The sequence below is a fragment of the Corvus hawaiiensis genome, chromosome 17 (genome assembly GCF_020740725.1).
Source record: "Corvus hawaiiensis isolate bCorHaw1 chromosome 17, bCorHaw1.pri.cur, whole genome shotgun sequence".
NCBI lineage: Eukaryota > Metazoa > Chordata > Aves > Passeriformes > Corvidae > Corvus > Corvus hawaiiensis.
In genome coordinates, this window is record NC_063229.1 from 9,706,860 (window position 1) to 9,733,459 (window position 26,600).

General features: G+C 43.7%; 1 protein-coding gene and 1 non-coding gene across 3 annotated transcripts in view; both read left to right on the forward strand.

Annotated features, from left to right (window-relative positions):
• The first annotated feature begins 2,052 nt into the window (after positions 1-2,052).
• TRNAE-CUC lies at positions 2,053-2,124 on the forward strand. Its single transcript has one exon. It is a non-coding gene; the product is annotated as a tRNA-Glu (tRNA).
• Positions 2,125-2,420: 296 nt separating this feature from the next.
• DNAJC5 (DnaJ heat shock protein family (Hsp40) member C5) overlaps positions 2,421-26,600 on the forward strand; it is a 31,089-nt gene continuing 6,909 nt past the window's right edge. Inside the window, exons 1-5 of one of the 2 annotated variants that reach the window (XM_048321555.1) lie at positions 2,421-2,478; positions 17,233-17,300; positions 22,184-22,320; positions 24,519-24,732; positions 25,783-25,954. In XM_048321555.1, coding sequence (XP_048177512.1) covers positions 22,214-22,320; positions 24,519-24,732; positions 25,783-25,954 — 493 coding nt within the window. In that variant the 5' untranslated portion in view covers positions 2,421-2,478; positions 17,233-17,300; positions 22,184-22,213. Of the gene's footprint in view, positions 2,479-11,529; positions 11,605-17,232; positions 17,301-22,183; positions 22,321-24,518; positions 24,733-25,782; positions 25,955-26,600 lie in introns of those variants that run through there. The other variant, XM_048321556.1, reaches the window with a different exon arrangement.

Here is a 26,600-nt window from a genome sequence, read left to right on the forward strand (position 1 = left end):
TCTGGATGCTCTCTCATGAAGGAATGTACTAAATAATATTTACAGTCTGATATTTCCTTTCCAAGATGCTGGACACTGTTCCCAAGCTGGTTCCCGAGCTGTGCCTGTGCTCGGGGCTGGGTAGCTGCAAACTCCATCGCTGGTGCTGCAGGTGAACTCCAAACTTCCTCACGCTGTTTTCCTGATCTGGGAGCGTGGGACTGCAGTCCTGGCAGTGACCTTGGCAGTGGGAGCTGAGGCGGGAGAAACTTCTAATGTGGAAAAGCTGCAGCTGTGGTGCTGGCGTGGCTTGGCAGCATGAATCAGTCGCCTCCATGGAAGCTCTGGCAGTCAAACAGCACGGCACGGGGGGAGCCATGGATGGATGGCTGGAGCTGGGAGCTGCTGGCTCCAAGTTTAAAAGGGCAGTGCAGAGCAGGCAAATAGGTTATGGAGAGGCCAGCAGACATCCTCAGTGTGCTGTTTTCAGAGGAAGGATGTCCAGCTGGGCTTGAGGCATCTGCTTGGTGGTGAGGGTTTGATTTTGTGGCGTTTGGGTGTTTGTTTTGGAGGTTGGAGGTATTTTTCCTACATCACTTCGTTAGGTAAAATTACATCTCTGCAAGTGGGGCTAAAGACAGAGGGGTTGGTATGAGACCTGATCCTGGAGGAGAGATGCTGCTGGGAGCACCTGGGCTGTGGTGAGGAGAAGGCAGATCACTCCATCCCACAAAAGCAGATAAACAGCAGAATCAAAAAGTAACTAACTGCAAAAAGCAGGAAGGAGCCACTTTTCCCTGCTGGCACCATGTCCCAACCCTCAGCCAAAACCATGGCAAGTGTTTCTTAAGGAATTTGACATTAATGCTGTGAGAGGGGCTGCACAACCCCTCCAGCAGTGGGACCCTGTCTTCATCCCGGATGAACGGGCAGTGTCCAGGGCCAAGTGCTCGCCCCGGCTGCCAGTCTGGGCCCACTTGCTGCACCCCTGTGGGTGCTGGGGTGGGCTCAGCATCTTTTCTTGGGTGCAGATTCTGTGCAAGATCCAAGGTCAGTGCTGGGGAGCTCTGCAAGTAGCTGGTGTTTTGGAGGGGGAAAGGTGCAGGAGCTGGGCTGGGGATGGAGCTGGAGCAAGGAGAGGGTGTGAGTGTGTGATTCATGGTGATGACTCTGTTGGTAAATAGGATCCAACATCATTCATCTCTTTAAAACATGAGTCAGAGGCAGCAGACGGGAAAGGCCATTAGAGCCTCACGGAGAAGCCACACGTCAGCAGGGCCATGCCGGAGTGACGGGAGAGATAACTGAAGCGAGTGTCCCTGCACTGACACTGGAGTCACCACTCCAGGGACACCTGCTCCAGGATGAACTGGATGGGTGGAAGTTGTGCTTTTACCCAAGACTTGGAAATAGCCATGTTTCCCAGGGAACAGCCAGGAATGCCAGGAGCAACTGGGAAAAACAGACTCACGAGCTTAAAACCCCCTCTTTTGCTCCAGTTGTAAGCACAAAGGGAACCGGCTCTGCACTGAGCTCCTGGGGACCCCAAAGGGCCGGTGCCGGGCCGGGTGGGTGGGGTGGCAGGATGAGATTCTCGGAACAGGGGCGGAGGTGAAGGTGCTACCCAAAGCATACCTAGAACTGGGGGTCGGTGTGCGGGCAGCGGGCTGAGTGCCCGGACAGCACCATAAAGGCAGTGCACCCCCAGGCCTGCAGCACACGGGTGCCTCCGGCTCCTCCACTGTCCCGGCCTGACTGCAGCCTCCGTACCTCTGCCCCCAGGCCTGCAGACCCCCGTGTCACTGCCCCCGGACCCAGCGCTCCCTGTGCCACGGCCACCAACGCGTGTGGGGAGCTGCAGCCCCCGGTGCCACTGATGCTTGTGCCGCAGCCGCCGACCCCGCTGCAGCCCCCGGTGCGTGTACCAGTCACCGGCTCCTGTGATGGATGGCAGCCCCCGCTCCTTGTGCCACAGCCTCCGGTCCCTCCGCAACCTCAGGCTCAGTGCCGCTGTCCTTGGCTGGCCGCGGAGCCAATGAGTCAACTACCGCGAACAAAAAGCACTCGCATCGCTCCCTGGTGGTCTAGTGGTTAGGATTCGGCGCTCTCACCGCCGCGGCCCGGGTTCGATTCCCGGTCAGGGAAGTGTTCCTTTTGCAGCGCTCTCTTCCGCTTTTCCACCTTCCTTCCCCCGCCCCCTCCATTCCCATTGGGATCCCCCCGCGCGCTCCCGGCGCTGCGGCCGCGTGCCCGCGCGCGCGCGCGGCGAGGGCGCTGCGTGCGGGAGATGCGCATGCGCAGTGCGCCGGCGCCGCCCCCTCCCGTGGCCGGGTCCCGGTCGGTGTCTGGCGGCGGCGGCGGCACCGGCGCTTAGGGCGGAGCGCGCGCGCCGCCGCGACCGGGCCCCGCGCGACGCCCGAGGAGCCGCCCCCGCCCCGCGGGGCCGCCCCCGCCCAGCCGGGGCTGCGCGGCCTCTGCCCGCCCGCCCGCGGGCCGCAGGTGAGCGCGGCGGGGCCGGGCCGCGGGCGGAGGCCAAGATGGAGCTGGTGGCGGGGGCGGGGGGGAGGGCGCGGCGAGGCGGGAGGACCGGGGGAGGGTGGGATGTGCCCGCCGGTATCTTCCTGCCCGCCGGCATTTCCCTGCCCGGGGGCATCGCCCGCAGAGCATCCCCGCCCCGGGAACCCCCCGCCCTGGTCCCCGGTGGCGGTGCGGGGCCCGCGTCCCTCCCTCCCTCCCCATCCTCCTCGGAGCAGGGGGGAAAAACCCCGAACAAAAGGCCTGGGAAGGTGAATTCCAAATGAAAGTCATCTGTATGTGTGGGAGCCGTGAATCACCCTGGCTCGCTCCAGAAGCCGGCGTGATTTTCCCTTCCCTTTCCCTACATTGTCCTGCTAAATTTTTAACAAAATAATTAGTAGCCGCTCGGCTGATGTGGTGCTTAATGAATGACGTACCAGCAGCGGGAAGCAAATCCAGCCTTTATAACGTGAAACTTGCAAAGGCAGCATATTTCTGTTTATTCGTGCAGTGTCTTCTGGCTCTCAAATTAAGAATTCCAGTCAGGTAATTCTGGAGATACGGAGTGCAACTGGACCGAACGGAGACAGCGGATTCCCTGATAGCGCCTCGCTCCTGCTTTTGTGCTGTATCAATACCTGACTGTTCCACACCAGTGACACAAAGCCTTGAGTTTATTAGTGGAGTGTGGGCACTGATGGAGCCGGTGCTCCCTGGGGAGCAAGGTGAAGGCCATCCTGTCTGACATAAGAGGGAAAGCCAAAGGGTTTTATCTTTTCTAGGTTTGTTTTTATTGGGGTGTTAATTTTCGTGCACTGTGAGATGTTGCTGTTGAGCTGTCTGTGCTGCAGTAAGGCTTAAAAAAAAGGGCATGAATTTGGTACATCATCTCAGACTGGTGTGAAGTAATTTAATTCTCCCTGCTGATATTTGCCTTGTGCCAGCTTATCATCAGAAAAGGGAACTGCTGTGTGTGTGCTTAAATACTGTGTTAGTTTGCTGCTTTTGAAGCAAAAACTTGCAGGCCGCAGTCACCCAGTGGCTGAGCAGTGGTGGTTCACCCATTTCTCTGGGTAAATTAAGCTCTCCAAAGTATGCAGGGCTGCAAGGATTTCCTTTGGAAATGCATCAGGATTGGACCTATTTAAATTCTTGAATTGTAGCAGCCTCCTTGAAGTGGAATTTATTCTTTTGACTGCAATTTCATTAGAGGCGTTTTCAGCTTCTCAGGCATCTGTTGGTTTCAGGTTGCTTAGGATCAGTGTTTGCATTTCTGTTTGCTTTTGATAGAATATGGTAGAATCCTAATCTGACTAAGGGATCCTGAGAAATAGATGCCAAATTCATTTGCTTTAATGAATTAGCCCTAATAAATCAAGTATGCTATGCCCTGGTTGGGAAAAAAGAAGGGAAGCAAAAGCTGGAGTGGAAGAGAAATTGACATTAATATATAGAATGTAAGATGAAAAGAAGTTTATTTTTATTGAACAGCTTCCTGTGGTTTTCTCACCATGCTCTAAGGGCTTTGGAGAAATTCGTCATGTTGCTGGCAGTGCAGAATCTGCTCTGTGGGGAACTCTGGGTTTGGACATGGGATTTTCAGCCAAACAGCTTTTTGTAAGCATAAATAAATACTTCTTTCCCTCCCTCATTTATTTCATCGTAGGGATTGTCTGCAGCATTTAAATGTAAGGGAAGATGCAGCAACATGGTCATGTTATTCCTAAATTTTGGACGTGTTACATTGAAAAATTGCAGGCTGGAGGCTCAAGTGGAAGATTCTCCTTCTTCACAGGGTGGCCATGTGCTATATTTAATCATCATTTATCAGTGAGTGTCTGCAAAAAGTAATGTTCTGTAGCATGCTTTGTCTCCTAGTGTAGACCGTAGTCCCTGTTGATTATTCCCAGGAAGCATAAACCCTGTTTCAGTCTTTCCCAAGCACCCGGTGATCCACTTCCCGCTCCATTGGTAGTGTGTCCTGGTTTGCAGTGGTCGCTGGCAGTTGATGTGGTTTGTGGCTGAGGTGGCACCACCACCGACCTGGCTGCACCAGGGAAGTTGCCCAGGATGGTTGGAGCCTGCCAGAGGCTTGTGTTTGCAGTGGATGGTTGGAACAGGGGTTGGAACGCAGCTGTGGTGTGGACAAGCTTCTCGCACCATTCTCACCGTGCTGCGTGAAGGCATCCATGGAGTCAGCAAGGGAGTTTGGATCATCATACTTTGGAAAATATGGAGCAGTACCAGGGTATGACTTAAGAACTTTCATGCTGGAGCAAGTCCAGAGGAGGGCACGAAGATATTCCCACGGCTGGAGCAGCTCTGCTATGGAGACAGGCTGAGAGAGTTGGGCTTGTACAGCCTGGAGAAGAGAATGCTCCAGGGAGCCCCTTCCAGTGCCTAAAAGACTCCAGCCCCTGGAGTGACAGGAGAAGGGGGAATGGCTTCACACTGACAGAAAACTACTAGGGAAGAATTCTCTCACTCTGTGAGGGTGGCGAGGCCTTGGCACAAGTTGTCCAGAGAAGCTGTCGCTGCTCCGTCCCTGAACTGTTCATGGCCAGACTGGATTGGAGCAACCTGGTCTTGTGGAAGGTGTCCTTGCCCATGACAGGGAGCTGAAACTAAATGATCTGCAAGGTCCCTTCCAGCCCAAACCAGTCTGGGATTCCACGAGCCTGACAGCACGAATGTTGATGTTGAGACCCCTTGGCCTCACAGCTTCTGCATTTGGCAGGTGGTGGTTGTCAGCACTGATGCTGTTACTCATTGTAGTTCCTCTTTTTTTGTCTGTGTTAAGCAGTGTGATAAGGAAAATTAATGGAAGTCTAACTGGATTAGTTAAGAAATCATGTTTTAGGTTAAATATAAAAGTTGCTGTTCTGACTCTTACTTTTTGAATTTATGAACTCAGTTGCCAGAATATCCTCTCTGGGAAAGCAGGCACAACTGGAGGCTGGAAGGGCCTTCAGCAGACCCTGTCTATCCATTGAACGACTTGACTTAGAACAACAGTGCTGTAACTGGCCTCTGATATTTCCCATATTTTCCTCTTAGCAGTTTGCCAGTTTTTAATCTTTTTTTAAGGATCATTAATGTTAATAACCAGATCAAAATATTTTTCAGTATGTTTGGGAATGGGTTGCCAGAACTTTTCTGCAGAGCTTATACCCGGACTGAGCACTCCAGTACCTGCCCAGAGCATGAAACCGGCATCTGCTGGTAACTTCACTGCTCTCCTGTCAAACCACAAACAGGGGGCTTAATTTAAGGTAGTTTTAATACATTAACTGATTTCCCTCACAGTTTGCTCTTGAGCTGTGCAAGTCCTCTTTGTTTGGCTTTGCCTCTGCCTGGGAAGATGAGGATCTTCTGTCGCTCCCCACCGGCCTGAGGAAAAGACATTTTCCAGGAGTGGGAGTGTGCAGCTTGGCCATCACTGGGATTGTGTGAGGTGACCCCCACCTTATCAGCAGATGGCACAGAGTCCCGCAGTGAGCCCATCCCCTGTCTCAGGTGTGGCCACCTGGGCTGTGGGACAGATGGGTCATGGCAGAATCCAGAGGGAGGGATGAGGAACATCACCAATGCCCAGGACCAAAGCGAAGCATTGCACTGTTTCTTTTAACCTAAAGAAGTTGTTTTCCAGGTGCTCTGATAATTGAAGTGATTTGAATTAAGAAGTACTGATGCTCTGTGGTGATGCTGGTTGGTTAACCAGTGGCTGCTTTGAGTCTTGAAAGAAAGGAGTTTGAATGTTGTGATATCTTAGGGTTTCCTTAGAAGCTCAGTTGAAATACTGTTTTAATCAATAAAAATGTACAAAGCACAGTTGTTGGAAAGTGCATGTTTTACCTTCAGAGGCACTTTGCTTCCTGTTTCAGGCCATGCAAACTGAGAGAAAGACCTGTGTTCCAGAAAGTGCCCCAAAAGATTGCTTAAATGTTTTTAAGAAAGTGATGGTAGCCAGTAAAAAGGGTTACCATTTTTCTTGTGCATAGAGTAGTTAATTCTAATTAGTGGCATTAATTGTGGGGTTTTAATGCATTGGTGATACATCGGGGTTTTTTTGGGAGAACATGAATAAGGTTGTTTTAGCATATGTTCAAATTTCCTCTGTCCTGGCAACTCCTCCTAATTCCACTTATCTTGTATCTGCATTGCACTGAAATGTGGCTTTTTAAAGCCCTTTTCTGCCTCTTTCATTAATGGTGAAGTGTTTTCAGTGCCAGTGTGTTGTAGGGCCAAATTCAGTAAAATTTAAGTGCCTTTTTCCTCTGGGTGCAAGTTTCTCATCTTCTTGTGCAAGTATTGAAAGGAGAAAATTGAAGGTTTGTGGTGCACAGGGGTGCAAACAGAACGAGTCCTCTAGGCCCAAGTTAAATTAGCAGCTGCCATCTCCTCTTTCATAATCTGCTGAAGGGTTTTGTAATGAGAATAGAGTTTCTCAATGAAAGATTGGGCTCTTTATTTATTTTTCTTTTTAATATACTTCAGTGCCATGATCTAAACTTTGTTGGGTGAATGGTTGAGCAAACAAAAAACCCAGTGGCATTTGGTTACCTCTTTGCAAAGCATCACTAAGAAATCTTTTTTTCTGTTTTGTGACATAAGTCTGCATTCATTAACTGTATTTTTGTGGTGATGGCTTCTGACCAATGAGTGATGCAAGAAAATAGTTCAGTGGATCTGGCTGCAATGACAGACAGTATCTAAGACCAGTGACAGAAAAGCACCAGCACCCCTTGTTTCTCCCTGCTGCCTTCTGTGCTTCCTCTTTCCCTCTGAGAATATTTATTTGTATATCTGTCAGGAACTGGTTTTAACAGCTCGCTCTAGGAGCACTTACACCGTTCTGCTTCTGCTTTGGTCACAGGGAACTTCACAGTCCTTCCTTGGTTTCATCTGGGTCTTACTGAAGTTGTGTTCGGTGTCAGGGATTCTGGAACGTTTGTGATTTTAAAGAACAATCTGTAGAAAAACTGAATATACAGAACCTCTGGAGTGCTCATGTCTTGCAGTGGGGAAGGGAAAAGCCCAGAGTTCTCTGATGTCATTACAGTGACCTATTATGCAGTTCCAAAAAGTAAAAACTCACAGAGGTCTTCTCTTTGCATTTCCCCTTTTATGTCTTTAATTTTTTGGCTGTACTTCAAATGAAAATTTGAAGAAATCTTTTCCTTTCCATCTGCCATTACTTATTTTATATCTTAGCAGGTTTTTCTGTTGCTGTGCAGTTTTATTTATGTGGGCCTTTGCCTGGGTCAGTTTTCAGAGAATTTTCCTTATGAATCTCCTTCTCATGGCTTGAGGATTTAGGGACATTTACTGGAAACACATAATTAGGTTTCAAGCTGCTTGTAGAGAGGAGGGGAACTTGGGATCCAAACTCCAGATGTTGTGGGCAGTTACTAGTGGTAATATCTGCCATAATCTTGAATATGCCAGGTGCAGGAAACTCCTACCAAGGCTAGGCCCCATCAAGTGAGATATTTATAATTTCAGGTTGCTTCCAGCATTTCCTGAGGGTAAGCAATTAAGGGATTGTTGTTAAAAATATTTTAAGGAATGTCTTCATTTTTCTTCTCTGTAGTTCTAATGTCATCATGGAAGCTGATGCTCTTGCTTCTGATAGTTAGAAGTACAGGAAAGGGGGATGAGCAGACCAAATGGGATGTGTAAGTTCCTGTTCAGAATCTGGAGTGTGGCAGTCTGTCTTTGGGAGACATGTGACATTGTGATAAAAGCAGGTGGACGGGGAATAAAATTAATAAGTGTTCACATGCTTTCAGAAAGTCCATATGGGATCCCTGTGAAATCATCTGGACAGGGAATTGAAGCAGTGGTGGGTTTGGTTTTTTTCAAGATCTGCTCTAGTCCACGTCCACCAGGGACTGGAGTTATCCCAACGTAGTTCCAGGTCAGACTGATGACAGCTTTGGTCTGATACATTGGACCCATCTGATACGCCTCACCTGATTTGATCTACATGGCATTTTGGGCAGGGGCCCTTGACGGGTGCTGTGAGCTGTGGAAGAGGTTTGGAGTGGTTGGTGGCACCTTGATTGGAGGTCTTGGATCCTACACTCTTCCCAGCACTCCTGGCATCTCCTCGCCTGCTGTTCCTTGAGGAGGAGGGAAGGGACCATGAAATCCACTAAAATCTGAGGTGACCTGTTTCTGGGAAGCTATAACCAGATATATTCCTGTTTTAAATTGAAATTAAAAGCCAGATTCAGTTACTGTTCAGAGCAATGAATAGACTTAAGTTCCAGGTTCATTCTGAGTTGCTGTTCTTTGAGAACTTGAGGAATGTTTTCTGTGTGGTTCCTAACGAGCTCCGTCACATAGGGACCCTGCTTTCTCCGCGTGTATGATTCTGAGGTGTGTCTTGGAGTTCTTCTAATCTGAGTGGTGAAGGAAAAATAGGGTCTGAAGAGTTTTTAGAATTTTTTCTTTTCTTTAGAAAACTTATCGTATCATTTTGGGGTTTGATTTGACCAATCACTGGTCAGTCAGTCCTTCTTCTGAAGGCCCTGATGTTAATGCTGGGAAATAACATTCTTGCTTGGAGTAGACCATTTTTATCACAGAGTAAAATAGATGCATGTTCAATAGAGATATTTTTGTCCGGACAGTAACGAGTGAAAACATTTCTTTTCCTTAATAAATATCTCATTTTGTCTTTTCCTACAAAGTTCCTGATTTCCACACTCGCTCACTTCGTTCTTGTTGCGCATTTAAATTCGCGCAGCATTGGCTCTTCGCAATTGACTTGGGAAAACCAGGCAGGCAGAGTTAATCAGAAGGTGCTTGGAAGGTGCACAGGGTATTTTCCCAAGCCTGCCTTACTATTTCCTTGAGTGCTTTGGATAAGAGAGCCAGCAGGCAACATGACTTTATGGGCCTGGCCTGGAATATATGTTGGATGCAACATCCTGGATGATGAAAAGCCAGCATCTCCTATGGTTGTCCTGTAATGCACAACTCCTTACCTTGTTTTCCTGCAGCTTGTCTGAAAACCACGTTTCTTCCTGTGACTTGTTCCGTTGATGTTTTCCGTATAAAGGCCAGGGAGTCCCTCTTGCTGTTAAAAAGGGTCTATGATGACTTTCACTCTTCTTGCTGTTCTGAGGCTGTTTAAATGTGTAGATGTATAGAATATTATTTATGAAATAACCCTAAATGAGGAAAGGTGCTATTTTACAACTAATATTGTTCCTGTTAAGGATCTCCAGGAGGACATACCTGTGGTTTGGGGAATACAGGTAGGAATGACCCTGGTTTGACATTGTACTGATGGCAATACATCAGGGGTACAGGCAGAGCAAAGAGACATCTGTCACACTCCAGGGTTAGTGAAAATCAGAGGAAGAAATAAAAACATCAGTCACAAAAATTATACATAGAGTTTTCTGACTTTATTATCAGTTATTTAGGTGGAAAAAAGACTAAATGTGGTAATTCCATACTTTGTGCTGAAACTGGAAGGCCTTGGGAATGGCAGTGGTTAAATTATGCCCCAGTATAATAGTGGCCTTTTGGTTCTAAGCCCTCTGAGATGTGACTCCTGTCTGAAAACCTAGTATTTAAAATCTATATGTGTTCTAATTCTTACCCAATTACGGTGTTAGAAAACTCAGTTACAATTAAAGTCTGAACATGGTTTTTCCTGAAGTGTCAGGTTTTCAAACTAAGTCTATGGTCTGAAATTCAAGCTGTGTCTTTTCTTATTAAATCACCAATGAGGTAGTGGGAAAATCAGTAGGACAAATACATTCTTTGTTGCCTTATTATTTCTGAATTATGGACTGGCTTTGTTTTTTTCTTTTTTAAGCAGCTATGAAATACTGTTGCTAGACTGAGTGGTGGAACTGAGGACATCCTTCATCAGGCAGTCTGCAGATTAAATGTATGCAGAGTGAGAGAACAGGGGAAATAAATATCATTATGGTTTGTGGGGGAGTAGTATAAAATAAATCTTTTTGTTGGTGAAACCACACTGTATGGTTAGAAAATACCAAAGAGTTTGTCTCCTGTAAGAGAATGCCAGTTTAAATTAAAACTGTTTTAAATCCAGCCCTGTGATTTGTTTGGGTATTTGTAGCTAAAAGAGCTGACTCCAACATACAGGGAGTGTACTGGGTAACGTTCTGGGGATATTACAAGAATATTGTGACATTAGCATTGTATTCATAGGGATGAATTTGGGATCACTGGGAAAATCATTGGGAATAAATGTGTTCTCTACCCCAAGGTGCTTTCTGCTGTGATTTACTGTGCGTTTGCCCCTGGACATGGGCTCTGGTTTAATTCACCTGAAAAGAAACAGAAATATTTGCAATGGAAGTGTCACCTCTGGTGTCACCCAGCCTTCAAAAAGGAGCTTGGTTGTATTTTCCTGCCAAAACAACAAGTAAAAGTTTGCATAACACAAGCTGTACTGGTCAGTTCAGGTTTTGTCATGGAATTCTGTAGTTTTAACTCCTTTCATGCTTCTGAATGTCCATGTGCTGGGGATTTGAATGGGGCAGGTACGAAACTCATATAATTGTGGCTTTTAAACCATTTTCTGTAACACCTGACACCATCCAGAGGGGAGGAATCTGTGGCATGAAGTGAAGAATGTCTTCCATGATATATATCTATATATATCTCTGTATCCTGGAGATAGTCTCTGGGGGTATTGGTTTGTTTGGGTTTGTGCTCACCCCTCACAGTAATCAGAGGAGTTTCATCTGCAGCCTGTGCCCCATTTCTAATCAGAGCACCCCTTACTTACTCCTGATGATGTTTTGTTGGTTTTGTTTTTATTTGGGCTTATCGTTGTTTTTTTCAAGCCTAAAATATCTTTTACGACACCAATTGTTCAGTTTCTGTAAGGAAGTGAAATAATGAAATAGTCTCTTCCCCACCCTCCACAAAAACTGGGGAAATCCAGTTGAGCAATTAGGAGAAGAGAGGATCTTCAGATATACTTAATTTTTTAACTTTGCAGAAGAAATAATCTCTGGAACTAAAGCCTTTGGAACTTAACTGAGTGGATACATGTGCTGCTTGAATAATTATGCATCATCTTAGGCTGAAGGACCTGATTGGATACAAGAGGTAAAAGTAAATGGTGGGGGAAGTTTACTTTCTGCTTGTATTATTAAATAAATAGGCTTGATTTTAAGAATAAAACCTAATGTCCTGTGAAATAGGCTCTGACAGAGGCAGTGACATTGGGTTCCTGGTAATCATATAAAGGCATTTTGGCTTTTCTGTTCCTGACCTGGCTGGGTGGTTGTTTCTGGAAAATATAAATTCTTTGTAAGTTCTGCTGTTCAATTCTGCTTGTTTTGCCTTTTTATTCATAACTTTTTGAAGTGCAAGATTTGTGTGCTTGGTGGGAGACAACCATTAAAGAACAGAGATTAATAATCTGAAAATAGGTGAAGTTTCTCAAAAGGGAAGCACCAGACTGGATCATTTTAGATACAGGTGTTGCCTTGTGTTGTTGCTATAAGCTGGTCTTCCTTTTTGGTTTTTTACTCTTTAAAATAAAGTCTTTATTTCAAAGTCTTTAACAAGAACTGTCCATGATTGAAATTGCCAGGAGTGTTTATGGTGTTTTATTTGAGAACAAAGCAATTCTAACACCAAGGTAGGTGTAAAATAATTTTGGTATATGTTTTGCAGTTTGTAAGGCCATACTTCTAAATTGTTTAAATTGTGTGTGGGGGGAAACCCTCATTTACCTTTTCATCTGCCTCACAATTGATAGGAAAAGAAAATAGGAAAGAACTTTTTTCCCCTCCATCTCCTGCTGCTGTTGATGAGCACAGAGAGGAGCCACCTTCCCCTGCCCTTTCAAGTTAATTTTGGATAAATCTTTTTCTTGCCCTTTGCCAACCAACTTGTAATTTGAAAGATGTGTTCCTGTCTGTTCCTTTTGTGTCTCAGGCTGCTTATTTGGCTTTTTTGCTGTACTTTGTAACCTCACTTTGTTCCTTCTCTTTGACCAGGCAAAAGCCTCCTGTGCTGTAAAAAGGGGCTGCTTGGATCAACGTTGTCTCCTTAAATTCTCTTTTTGTAACACTCTCTCAAGGGGTTCATGTTTTGACAACTGATGAGATTTTCTCAACCTTTTCTTAAACGAGACAATAGACTTCTTTTTTCTTTTATTCCTATTTAAAAGCCTTTAGTTGTCTTACCTACAGGTGTGACATAGTAGCGTAAATCTCATTTTTATGTGAGCAGACCCATCTGTTCCAAGAGTTCTTTTATTTTTGAAGGGTTAGACTATATTGATATAATCATTAGCAGTATGAGGTTTTTTTATTTATGTACTTCATACAACCCATTAGCAGAAATGGGGCTTTATGCCTTTGAAGAAGTTGAAGGTATTTTTTTCTCCAGAAGAAGTGGCATCAGCATCACTCCACCCACAGCAGGGAATGTTGTGGGTTGGCTGGTTTGTTCTAGTGAACTTGCAGTGAGTAGTCACAGTGATTCAAAAACTATTTATAGGGAGTAAAAATTAAGAGTAATAATGAGCAAAGCAAACAGAGCTGCTGATTTTCCAGAGATTTTGAACTAACTGAGTAAGCAGATGTAGGGGTTTTTTTATAGCCATATGCAGTTTGTGATGCTTGCACTCTGCACATAAAGTGCTGTGATGTCATAAACAATAATTTAATATTGCTGAGGGATTAAATAGGAGCAATGAAATCCTAAGTAAGGAATCCACTAACCCCTCACCCCCAGGTTTTTAGAGTAATTATTTTAATTGAGGAGGGAGGATAGAAAATGCAAATCCAATACTTAATATTTTCTCCCCTAATATGGAAAACGTTCTTTAGTAGATTTGAATCTTACTCTTGTGTAGGGTACAAGGTCACAAGTCTTTATAACAGGTTGGTCAATCAGACTTAAATGGTTACATTTTAATCTGCTAAGCTCATTAGAGAAACAACACTGTGTCGCTGTAGTTAAATTTGTCACACGTTTCAGTGTAACCTCTCTTGCAGTCAGCAGGTGGATGTTACATGAGTTCAGACTTGAATTTAGCAGAAAAATGGTATTGTTCCAGATTTCAATTATTTAAAAGCTCTGTGTTTCTATTTTTTTAAAAGAACTCAAGAGAATTTAGTGATGTTTTTAGTGTCACAGTCTTTCAGTGTAGGAGACCTGTCCTCTGTTCCCAAGGCAGATGGACTTGAACACAATAAAGTTCTTTTTTTCTAGGAGATGTGTGCATTTACATTAATTCCCTGGATACTGAGCTTTCCATCAGGGCCTATATGTTAAAACAGAATGTTTTTATGGATATGAAATCTCTCACATGATCTTTATCAAAAGGTCATGAACTGAATAGCAAAATTCAGCTGAAAGGCTTTTGGGATATAAGAAATATAAGCAACACCAAAACACACTCTTGGATGCTTTAATGAAATAGTAAATGTTAGTGCTCCAATTAATAGGTTAAAAATCTTTATTTCAAGACAGCTACAGGGAGAAGAAGAGTGCTGTAAAATAGTAGTGGTCTTCTGCAGGCACTTGTTAGCCAGACTGCTTTGCCTTCAGCTTTTTCACATTGTTTTTCCAGTAATGATTCATTTTGCAAGTCATGCAAGCAAGTAAGGGTGTGAAAATAAAGACTTGGGAGTTTCTATTCTGTATATTGATTTACTTTGTTTTATTTGCCTTAATTGCAGCATTATTTCTTTAAATACTTGCTAACCGTGATAACAGTTCCTGTCCATGATGGAGATGGGTTATGAAGCAAGGTATCCTGAAGATACTTCCCCCTTTCTGATAACAACATATAGAGCAGGATGAGGACAATTCTGTCAGTAGAATTATTCAGTAAAAAGGGTTCACCTGCGTCTCTCAGGAGAGGTTTGGGTTCTCAAGAAAGACGTGCTTTTTGTCCTGTAGAGCTGAGAACATGCCTGATTTCTGGAAGGAAAAGGGAGTATCTGTCTCTAGGTTAGAGGAGGAAAGGGTGCTGAGCATATTTATGGTTCCAGTATATGGGGAAGATACAACAGTACATAAATTGGATTCAAATTTGCAGGAGAAATCAGGCTGGAAGAGCTGGTTTTGCTATGAGCGAAGTGGTTGCAAGAACACACAACCTCCCAAGCAAATTTCTTCCTTTATGTTACAAAACTTACCACCTTTTTAACGTGTTGCTGAATTCAGTTTGCATTTGTGTAGCTTTGCTTGTTCTTGTCTTCATCATTCTTTAATCCTTTTTCGTCTCATTTTCGTACTCATTTCTGTATTTTCTGATTCTTAAACAGGTATATATTCCCCTCTGCAGACTTCCTTCTTTCTTGTGTGTGTTGTTGAACTGGATGTCATGCACTGCTGTGGGTTTTGAATGCTCCAGTTCCTTTTCCAGCATCTGTCCTTTCATTTTCTCTGCTTTTGTTTGGACTGTGAATATCATGTAATAAGGAAGGGGGATATTTACAAGTAATTACAAGCAGGGTATTATGTAGAGCTCTGGGTCAGTGGATCTGGCCTGCTGAATAATGAGATTGGTTAGGGAGATCAAAACATTCCTGAGTCACTAAATTGGAATGCCAGTTGCAACAGAAACTGAGGGATCGAACCCCTGGGAGGTGCTGGGCTGGCTCAGTGCTGGCAGAGAGGATGCACTGGGGAAGGGAGGATGAGAAGTGGCTGGCATGGGTTTCTCATATACTTTGATTTTTACCAGAAGTTGTTTCCTTGGGAATTTATTTTTGTCTTGTTTGGTTATTTTCAGCTGTAAATCAGGCTGCCTGCTCTTAATGAAACTTGGTATTGGCATAGCTGTGAGACTGAAGGAAGTATTGCTGCTTGCATCCAGATTGAGACAACATTTCTCTGTATATTTTGAGTCTCTATATGGCTGGTTATTTTATATATATATATATATATATATATATATGTGCTGTAAAAAATACTAACTTTTCTGCTGATGGAGTTTTGATGAGGCCTGGGCCAGAATCTTGTATTTGAACCTTCTATCCGCACATCATTGTATGATATTTACATCATTATATGCCCAGTTCTGACCTTAGCAGGATAGCTCATTTTTTCAAGTACATTTGTCTCCAAAGTACATCTGGACTTTGCTTTTTTCTGCTGTTCTACTCATATTATTTCCACAAATTGAACATAGTTTGACTGTCAACATACCTGGATCTGGAGTTGCTGTCTGAAACAGAATCAGTGGCACAATTAAAAGGGGTCTTCATCTGGGTAGGAAGCCATAATTCTGGTTGCCAACACCATTAACAATCTTCAGCTTTTTATAAATGCTTAAAGAATGTTCTTGTTGTGGATTACTTTTTAATGAAGAAAGCTGTGGGCAGAGGACCTGGGAGCTTCTATAGCTTCACAAAATAGGACATTTTTCCTTGGGGAGTTAGTCCACCCTCTGGTGTTGCACAGGCTCTGAGTGGGAAAGTTTAACTCCCTGCCTGTCATTATTCAGGAAAAGTCCTTTGCTAGTTCCTATCAAAGGAACTAAACAGATCCATTAACAATAAGCTGATTATTTAATTGTTGGTTGTTTCATTCATACCCACTTAGGGATGTGTTGCTGGATCAGGCAGCTTCTTACAGATGGCAACAAGCAACTGCTGTGGGCAGCAATGCCAGCAGCTCCCTGGGTGTATTCCCAACATCTCTGTTTGCCATGCTGGAACCTTCCAGCCCGTGAAAGGCCTAATTATTAATTCAATGGGGAGTTTATTTCTCAAGTGCATTCAGAGCTTGTTCTCTGACAGCTGTTGAAAGGGTTTGTATGACAATTAAGCAATGACTTGCCAGGTAAAAGCTGCTCTGAAGTTCTGCTCGCGAGGTTTATTGTTCAGTCATCTAATGCATAAGTGACTTTATAATTGGTGATGTGGGTTAGATGTGTCCTGTGGCTGCTTAATCAGAAAGGTGTTTTAATCTGTTGCAGTGATTTTCCCTGATTTTTTCCATAGCATCATGTAGCATTTCCTAGGCTGCTCTTGCCCCTTTGCTCTGTTATTTCCCTGTGATGGCTGATCTGGAGCCTTGACCGCTGAAAGACCTCGTGTGTGCTGCTGGGTCCTCTCAGGTTCTCTCCCTCCTTGTATGCCAAAATGAGACTGTTTTTTTCCTTTGGGTGATCTGCTTCAGGATGAGGGAGTGTGAATTGAATGACACTGCTGTTTTCTTGGTGGAAATTTGTCCTGGCGAGAGGAGCTGGTGTTGCTCCCCAGAGCAGGCTGTGCCTGCTGCTCCGGTGCTGGAGCTTGGGGTCTGCTGTGTTAGCTAAGCTGCTTTACAGTCTCTCTCTAACAGCACAACAGATTACCAAGACTTGAAAAACATGCTCCTTGTGTTCTCAGTGCAGATATTCACAAAGGCCTAAGTTGAAAAAGCCCAAAGTCTTAAACAGATAATGGTTATTAGAGTTTCTGTGCAACTGGGTAGGTGTGTCTCAGAGTCATGTCTTTCCCATGATAACAGGTTGGGGAAAAGAGACTGAAATGATAGATCACGCCATAGAGGCCTTGAATCTGTGTTTTCAAATATTTGTCATTTATTTTGACAGTTTATTGTTTCTAAAGACAAGTATTTACATTGTGGGGACTTACTATGGTACAAATATTTATAAAACACTTGTGTGTTTTTACTGTCCAATAGTGTGATGATAATTTTTCAATGAGCCATCAACTTCAGAATTGGTGAACAACTAATTTGCTTTTGTTTTATCTTTAGGAGAATCAGTTTTAGAAGTGTGTGAAGGTTGTTATCACTTACTGTAGAATACTCGAAATAGACACCAGGTAAGTTCTGGATTTTTTTTACTTCTTGTAGCTTCTCATTTAAATGCAAAATATTGCTGAGGAAACAAAGTTCAAAATTTCCTATAAAAACCTCTTACTACCTCAGGAAGCCAAGCCTAAAACACCTCATATTTTTCGTGGTTACACTATCTTGTGTATGCTTCTCTCGTCTCCCCTTTAAATTTTTTTTTTCTCCCTTGAAAAATACCAGATTGTGAGGACAACTCTAAGTGACTCTGAGACAGATGGACAGGATGTGGAGGCCAGTGGTGCTTTTTCCTTTCTGTGACAAATCAATATTTACTGAAGTGCTTTCAGGCTCAGTGATTTTATTTAGACATTTACTAATAAATACTGGTTGAGATAGAATAATTGTTTTAGATTAACACCTGTAGTGAATTTTCTGCACTGGAAATCTTTGAAAAGCTGAAATCTTAGCTTTAACCAACATTATATTTTACCACTTAGCAGCAGTGCTTTGTGGAATCCAAATCTTTCCTAAAATACTCAAGTGCTTTCTAAAGTCGTGTAATAAAGTATTGACTAGACATTATTTTTGTAAGAGCTGGCAAAACATAATTTCCAAGTTGGACTCTTAATCATCTTTTAATATGCATTTAAAACTGTAACTGTAGAGGGCTTGACAGCATTCCTGGTAGTTTGTGTTACAGACATGTGAAGGTTTGGGCTGAGCTGGGACAGCAGTGACCTCCCTCTGTCCAGCACTCCCAGCACTTCTTCTGTCTGGGTCATTCCTTCTGGTTCTTATTTTCCCTTTCGGGGATTTCTCTATTCTCTGTGTTACTGGTGATATTTTGGAAGACTGGGAGGATGTTGTGCACTGGTTTTAACGAAACTCCTTTGCAAAGAGAGTATCCATTAAGGTTAATAACCTCACATTATCCTGTGTCTAGTGGGTGTCATTCACTGTGTCAGGAGGAGGTGGATTTTCTCCTTTACAGTGGGTTCAGTTTCTGGAACAGCTGTTTACAACCAGATTCCCCACACTGCAGATAGACAGTTCTCTGTAATGCTGTGAATAGCACCTGTGTACAGGTCTGTGCATTGCCACATCCATTCAGGGAGTGATTTTATTATTTTATTTTATTTTATTTTTAGGAACTTAAGCTGATGAATATACAGACACTGAGAAAATGAGAATTCTGGAGATTGTGCCCCAGTGTCCTGCTGTTGTAATATCTTTAAAGCTAACATTGTTTGGTTTCCTGTGCCCCTTCTGATTTTGATCAGTGGAGCTGAACAGCCAAAACTCCTTCCTGAAGCAGTCTTTCCTCCAGCAAGGAAATTCAAGGGACAGCGGTGCCTGTGTGACTTACGCAGGGGGAGATGGGAAAAGTGATATTTGAGGATTACAGTTTCCAGAGGTTTGTTCTTGAATAAATACTCAGTGCTTCAGCCCTGGAGTGAGATGAGAAGTACTGCTGTTAGTCTGCTTCCAGAGGCTAACAACACTGACATTTTGTGGGTATTGTCCATAGAATTAGTCTTCCATCCCTTTACTTCAAGGTAGTTCTTCCTAGACCCAGCAGGGGTGGTTCAGTGTTGTCCCAAACACTTGCTGTCTGTGTGAGCAGTGTCAGTACCTTCTCCCTCCATTCTGCCACACAGATCAGCATGTTTTCTTGGAAAAATTGATCCCCCTTACTGCCAACTTCCATGGAAATTCTTTGCAGCATCTTGCAGCAGATCGAATGGAGTTTAATTCCACCTTCCCTGCTTCTAGCCACCAGATCTGTTGTCATCCTTTTCAGTGCAGACATTCTTTGGGATGTTCTGTGAGTATTTAATTCCCTAAACTGGCAGAGAACTATTGGTTTTTTTCTTGGCTGTAATAACCCTTTGCCTTTTTCATGAGTTAAATGCAGCTTCCAAAAGGGTCAGCAGACCTGGCAGAAACTAAGGTATCACCAGTTTCATGAAACTTGATGGGATTCTTCTGGGAAGATGGAAAGAAAATCAGTGTTTCTAAGGTTGAATTTTCCATGGATATATTTAGAACATTGAGGATGACTTCCATAAATAACCTGTCAGGTTTAATCTGAGTCTTTTCAGCGAGGTGGTACCAATTGTACTTACCTGGTGCTGCTGAAAGCAGTTGCCTGTTGTGATAGAGCTGACTAAGGCAGGACATTGTGGCACACAGATGGTTAAACACTGTGCTGGTTAATCCAGGAGATTACCTTTCTCCAGAGCCTTCCCAGAGAAACCTCTTCAGGGCATCCTGCTTGGTTAGAAAAGGGAGCAGATGGCTTGTTGCTGCTGAACACAACAGTTTTTAAAAATACAGGGCAGCTTTCAGGACTGTGAATTAGAGCCACGTGTGAAAACAGCAGGATAAATGATACCCAGGTTTAGGAAAACTCGGAACTTAAATAACTTGCACCTTTATTGTCTGTTTCATATTTAAGGAGCCAAAGGTTGCATTCCTAGTAATAATACTTCTCTGTTCCCTTAAGTAAAAAGCTTCCCAGATGAATTCCCATCACTGCCTTGTCCTCCACTCTTGTGCCAAGGCCAATGTGTCCATTTCATACCAGTTTGGAGAAATAAATGTTAACATCCCATTACACTGAGCTGTGGATCCCCAGCACTGTTCAGATGGAAGCAATTAAGGCTGCAGCAGTGTGGAATTGTATCCCTGTGCCTGCAGACTGATAGGTACTGCCTGGTAAACCAAATTCATTTTTATTAAACAAATTGACCCTAATTTAACAGCAGAGATTTTGTTAAGCAGAACATGGTGTATGGCTGTGATCTGCAGCATCTGTCACCAAGGGCATGTTGGGTTGATGTTACAGGAAGTTTGTTATGTTTAAATAGAGCTGCAGCTTTTAGGAAAAATGTCCATAATGCCCTGGAAGCTCCTGCTTGAAGCAGTATCTTTCTTGGAAGGGCTAAGTCAGCATGTAAAATTCCAATCAGGCTGCTTTCCCCCCCACCCCCCCGACTTCTCAGGTCCCTGTCCAAGAGCAGTAGTGACAGACACTCCTTGGCAGGGAGCTGCTGGCAGGGACTGGTGTGCTGGAGCTTCAGGGAGGTTCCCAGGAGGGTGGGAGGAAGTGATGACGGTCACAGAGCAGGAGGAGCTGAGCAGGGAGCCTGGGAAGCAGTGGGAGCAGGCTGGTGTGATTAGGTAGATTACCAGAGACGTATGAGGATCATCGGTCTTTGACCTCAGCTCCAGGGCAGAGGGGGCTGGGAGGCTGCCTTTGGGAAAGGCTGTCCCAGAGGGTTGTATCTGCTGTGTGCCTGGGTGTGCAGTTTCTCTCCTGAAATATGGTTTTCCTTTCCCTGAATCAGATTATGCCGAAATAAGTGAGTTGTTTGTGTTGTGTCTTGCAGCACTCGGTAATTTTCCTCCCATACAGAAAGCTTTTGGTACTGAAGTGTCCTTGCAGAGAAAGGATTTTCACTCCCTACGCACACATTCATCTTCCAGATTTGGGGTGTAGTTTGAATTTTTAGCCTGAGAATTAGAGTTTAGACTATTTGTTATTAATAGTAATAATTTACAGCTTCCTATAGGAAGCTTTAAATTAAACTGGGTAGAATTGCCAAAGGCTTCTTGAAGGAGATTCGATGAGAGTTTGGTTTAGCCAGTGTATTCCAGTTAGAACAACTGGAGCTGGTGCCCAGTGTTAAATGAATGTAAAGGCAGAGAGGCCAAGTGAGGCAGAGAATCAACAGCAGGATCTGAGCTGAACATGCCAGTGGTGATGTGTCTGTCCACATCCTTGTCACTTGGTCCCCCTTGTGTGGGTGGGACTCTTCCCATGTGTTGCTGGAAGCAGAGCTGTGGGTTTGTGAGCTGTGAGGTCACAGTTCCACCCAGGCAGTGCAGAGGGTGAGGGCTGAGTGTGTTGCTTTCAGCCAGCCTTGTGAAAGCTGAAGTTATTAACTTTGTTATATAAGACATAGGGTTAAATTAGAAAAGTCCGGTGCTTTAAATATCTTTTTCAAAGGCTGCATAATCTGGTGTGGGCTAATTGTAATGACATGATCCAAAAATAGCCAATAGTCTTTTCTTGGATGCTCATCCTGGCTGCAGTTCTGTAGCTAAAGAACAGCAGAGCTGATCTCCTCAGGATGGGAGAAGGCATAACCAGATCTGGTCCTGGCATGGCAAAGGGGACACCTTCGGGATCTGTCACATTTGGATGTGGAGCAGGAGGTTAATCCGTGTTCACTAGCATGATTTTAACTAGAATGCATGTTAAATGTTGGATTCACAACTTTAAATTACAAGAGAGGAGATCTGCTCTCTGGGCAGACATTCCCTCTATCCTTGTGGAATGCACAGGCTTGGTCACACTGGATTTATCTAAGGATTCTGTTTGACCTGGTGTTGGTGATAAGATGGGGGACTGGGGTTTGGGAGTTGTGGGGAAGTTTGTTTTGTTTTTTTTAATGTAATTTCTGAAATAGATAATACAAATTAAGTCAGTTATCCCAATGCCAGTGTGGTGCAAAAAGGCAGCCTCAACAGCAACTTCTCTGTTGTCGTGTTGTTTTTATAGGTATGATCACAAATAAATTACCTTAAAATTAAGATGAGGTGACTTTATAGATGTGTTATGCAGTATGTAGCTATAGCTGCACCTCAGCTGTTGATTTGGGGTTTTTGGAAAGAAGAGTTGAGTATATACAGTGGGGATTCAGGGTGGCTGGTGTTGTGCCAACAATGTAATAGTTGTTTTCACTGATAATTCACTGAATTTTATAACTTTTTACCTTCCTTTTCAAAGCACGTTTTATTAAAGCTGAATCTTGATGTGCAAACACTGTTTTAAAGGATGATTTGCTTAAGGAGGTCTGTTTTTTTCCTTTGCTTAAACATTTCTTAATCTTTATTTTTTTGACAGGGGCCAGTTCTCTCCTCAGGTTAGCTCAAGATGGCAGACCAGAGGCAACGCTCGCTCTCTACCTCTGGGGAGTCGTTATACCACGTGCTGGGGCTGGACAAAAATGCCACTTCAGATGATATCAAAAAGTCTTACAGGTAAAGCTTTGAGTTTTATGCCTGTCCCAACAGCACAAATGGCTTTAATTCAGCGTTCAGCAAATGGTCTACTTATGTAGGAGCCTGAGTTGGTTTATTTAGACCTTTTGCAAGAAAAATATGTGGGAAAACCAGGTGAAAACGTGGTTGCTTCTTGCAAAAGGGGGTGTGAAAATATGCCTAGGCTTTAAATTTTTCCATCTTACATCTAGTAAGTTAAATTTTCAAATGTAGAGTGTCATTCTGCAAGGTCCTTGCCTAAATTTGAGCAGAATTTTAAGACCATGATCAGAGTTAAACTCTTGCTGTTATGTAGCCTCGTGTCTGTCTTAGGGGGACCACAGATATGTCCATCATTTCCACTTCTGGCACACAGAGATAGAGATTAAAGACACAAGGATGAAAACAGAGTACCAGTGATTACTTTTTCCTAGAATTCTATTCAGAATTTCTTCCTCTTTGTGGAGTTATTAGTTTAAAAGACAATTTTTTTTCTGTGTCGCTTTCCTTAAGAGTTGGGCACATGAAATGGCTTCATACTAACCAAATAAAAACTACAAAAAAAGAGTCCTGTAACTTCTTCCTTTCCACATTCCCCATAAATCTGCTGAAGTGCATTTGCTGATGTGACCAGTGGCAATGTGTTTGGATTACACTAGGGGTCAGCATCATCTTTCCATGAGGATACTCGTTGCAAAATTGTTTTCCTTTAGTCTTTAACTTTTACATAAACTTTTTCCCTTCCAAAGTTACATTTTTAATACTGATGGCAACTACATGGTGAAGTCTAGGAATAAACCAGGTCCACAGATTCTCAAAAATTAGCTTTGTCTTCCTAAAAGCTGTAAGTGGAAGTTTGAATAATTTATCTTCAAGCAGCTGGAAAATAATTTTACCTTCCTCAGGGGAAAGACTGTGAGTTTTTCCTTTGGAGGAACAACCCATTGAGATCCTGGGGTGAAATGTAGCTGCTTCACACTTATCTGAACCTTCAGCTCATCTTGTTTCCTCTGCTGCTCCTTTATCATGTTCAGTCTGAACATCCTTTGCTGGCCTAGGGGCTGTGGGGTTTGTGTATGTGTAGGAAACAGGAAATAAAAATGTTTCATTATTGCAGCCTGACTAAGCCCTTTCCAGGTTTATAAAACCTTTTGTGATTATTTCAGCCCTCCCTGAGACTGGGGCACAAGTGGCAGCCAGGGCCATGATTTACTGGAGCAGCATCGTACACAGTGAAGTGACCCAAGGGCACACTCAGGCTGGGTTTTAAATGCTGTGAGATACTTGCAGGCACATCCAAGTGCTTGCACACATCTTTGTTTTATATTTGTCTAAACATTTCCCCACTGCAAAGCTGACATGTCCTGTTCTTCTCATATGTGTGACTGTGTGGTCATTTTCTGTAGGAGGACAAGTACCTTTCGTGGTGGCAGAGAACTGCCAGCATTTGGCTCTGTGTCATTTTTCTACTTGGGAGCATGTATTTTCTGTTCATAAGGAGGTGTTTGACCAGTTATTTCTACTGATGTCTGTAAATAGCCTGGGCCATGTGAGAACTAGCACATTTATCAATGCTTAATCTGATTTTTTTGTTAGTTGTAAGAGATCTGGCCTGATTAGGGGAGGTGTGTTGTGATTTCCTGATATCTCGAAACTCAGAAGCGTTTTCTATTCTAGCAAAGCTTGAAGTGAAAAGTACTTTGTTCCTGCACAGGAATTGGTGAATTAACCACAAGTGATCATCTGTTCTATTTTTGTGTTCAGACACTGCAGAAGCAGCAGTTCAGACACTTCAAGCAGCTGTGGCAATTTGCTTTTATTTACTCTTTGGTGCTATACCTTAGACTTGTGGTGTGTCTTTGCTGTAGCAGGAGCAAAACTTACTGGTGGAAATTGCTGGAGCTGAGGATAAAAAAATCCCAAACCTATTTTTATTCAATGTCTCTTATTTTTTTCCATTGGATTTCCAAGGGTCAAATCCAACAGTCTGAAGTCAATCCTGTGAACTAAGCTAGACACTGCTGTAGCCTTTTATTATCATCTAAGGAAGAATCATCAGGGAAATTGAATCACAGATGAAGGAAAACAGTTGGAACTTGAAAGTCTCCCTTGAGTGGCAGGCTACGGAATTAGAAAAAAATAAATCAAAAAACAGGAACCCAAACCCCGTTTTTTATTCTCTTTTTTTCTTTCTGCAGAAAACTGGCATTGAAATATCATCCTGATAAAAACCCTGATAATCCAGAGGCAGCAGAAAAATTTAAGGAGATCAATAATGCCCACGCAATATTGACCGATGCCACAAAGCGGAACATTTACGATAAGTATGGGTCTCTGGGGCTCTATGTAGCAGAGCAGTTTGGTGAAGAAAATGTGAACACATACTTCGTGCTGTCCAGCTGGTGGGCAAAGGTAAATAAAAGGGCACGGAAGTTATTCTGGGTTGGTATTGGAAACTCTTAGAGAGCTCCATTTGCTAAGCGTGCTTGGTTTTACCTTTGGAAATTGCTGATTTTCTGACACTGGGTTAATTAACCTTCTCTTACTGTGTCATGATCTAGAGTTCAGAAGTATTTTTCTAGGAACTTCCAGTGATACAGGTCTAATAAGCAAGACCTGGGTTACTAATTGAAGCTTGGACTCTTGCAGTAGATTTAGAAGAGATGAGGATTTGGGGGGTATTCTCTAGTAGTATCTGCTAAATAATTTTGCAAAATGAGTCCTGACTGTGAGCTTGGGCTCACACAGGAGAAAATCTTACATTTCATTGCACAGGTCCATTTTTCTACCCTTTTCCAGCATTGCCTCCATCTCTTGATTCCCCTAAGGAAGACAATAATTATATCACCCTGCTGGTTTGCTATCTGTAAAATTATTTTTTTCGAACAGTTGCACAGAGACCTATAGGAAGACTTCACTTTAGCCCATTGTCACTGTGATAAGCACCTGGCAGACCTGGCTTGCTTGGAGCTGCCTTGCTCACATACTGGGAGCATCAATCCTCAGCCATGTCCACAGTCTTGGGCTGCTCCAGGTCCCTGCCATAGGTACATCATGACCTGTGCATCAGCTGGTACAGCTCAGTCTTTTCCAGGGTTATTTATGCATGTTACAGCCTGTCCTGAACTGTTGTACACCTGGATTTTAGTACAGATGCACTTATTAGACCTGTACCTTCTTCCAGATACAGCAAAATAGTCCACTTAACTTAAATTGTAGGAATCATTCAAGCAAACCAGGCTGGCAGTATTCACCTCAGTGTAAAATGTGGGAATCGTAGCCACTTTTGCACGTAATTTCAAGTATTTCTCGGTGATGAAGTACAAAGCTGTAGCTACTGAATTCTCTCTCTGCACTGCTGTGGTTTTGCTCTCTGACTCTGTATCCAAGTCTCACAAACTCTGTGGTCATGGCACAGGAGACACAGGTTATGACTATTTCTGTGTTTTTTGTCCTCTGCAGGCCTTGTTTGTGTTCTGTGGGCTCATCACAGGCTGCTACTGCTGCTGCTGTCTGTGCTGCTGCTGTAATTGTTGCTGTGGGAAGTGTAAACCGAAACCTCCCGAAGGCGAAGAGCAGGAATTCTATGTCTCTCCAGAGGACTTGGAGGCACAGTTGCAGTCAGATGAAAGGGGTAGGTGAAAACCCTGCGAGCTCTTTAGGATGAACATCAGTCCCTGCTGGAGTGCTCAGTGAGCTGGTTGAGGAGAAATCAGGTCCTGGGCTGTGGATGATGAGCAGGGAATGTTAGTGCCACAAGAGTTACATGGGTGATGCTGACACCGGAAATAGAGTTGCTAAAAACTCCCAGAGAGTCTTCAGTGAACCCGGTGGGATCAGCCACAGAGCGGTCAGTGACCATCATTAGGTTCCTTCCACATCCTGGGGTAACATGTAGGCCAACCATGTGGGATTTCAGAAAGGGGCTCTTGTACCCAAAGGTTGAGGGTGTCAAGGCAGCGTTAACTGTGTCAGGTGTAGAGGAACTGACACTGCTACCCTTGTAGCTCTAATACTGTTTGTGAAGCTGTTTCTGTAGGATTAAACCACTCATTTAAAATATTGTAGAGCCTTGTGTATGCTGTGATGACATTTTTAATGGGCACTGCTGAATGGTGGGTGAGGATCAGCTGCTTTTACAGGAAGAAGGAAATATTGTAAACATTCCACACAGAGTTGAGGTGAATGCTGTTGTGTGCACACTGAAAATCAGGGAATTAATATCATGCTCCTAGAGGTGTGTAAAATGGTGTTATCAGAGGGTTGTAGGGAGGTGTGAC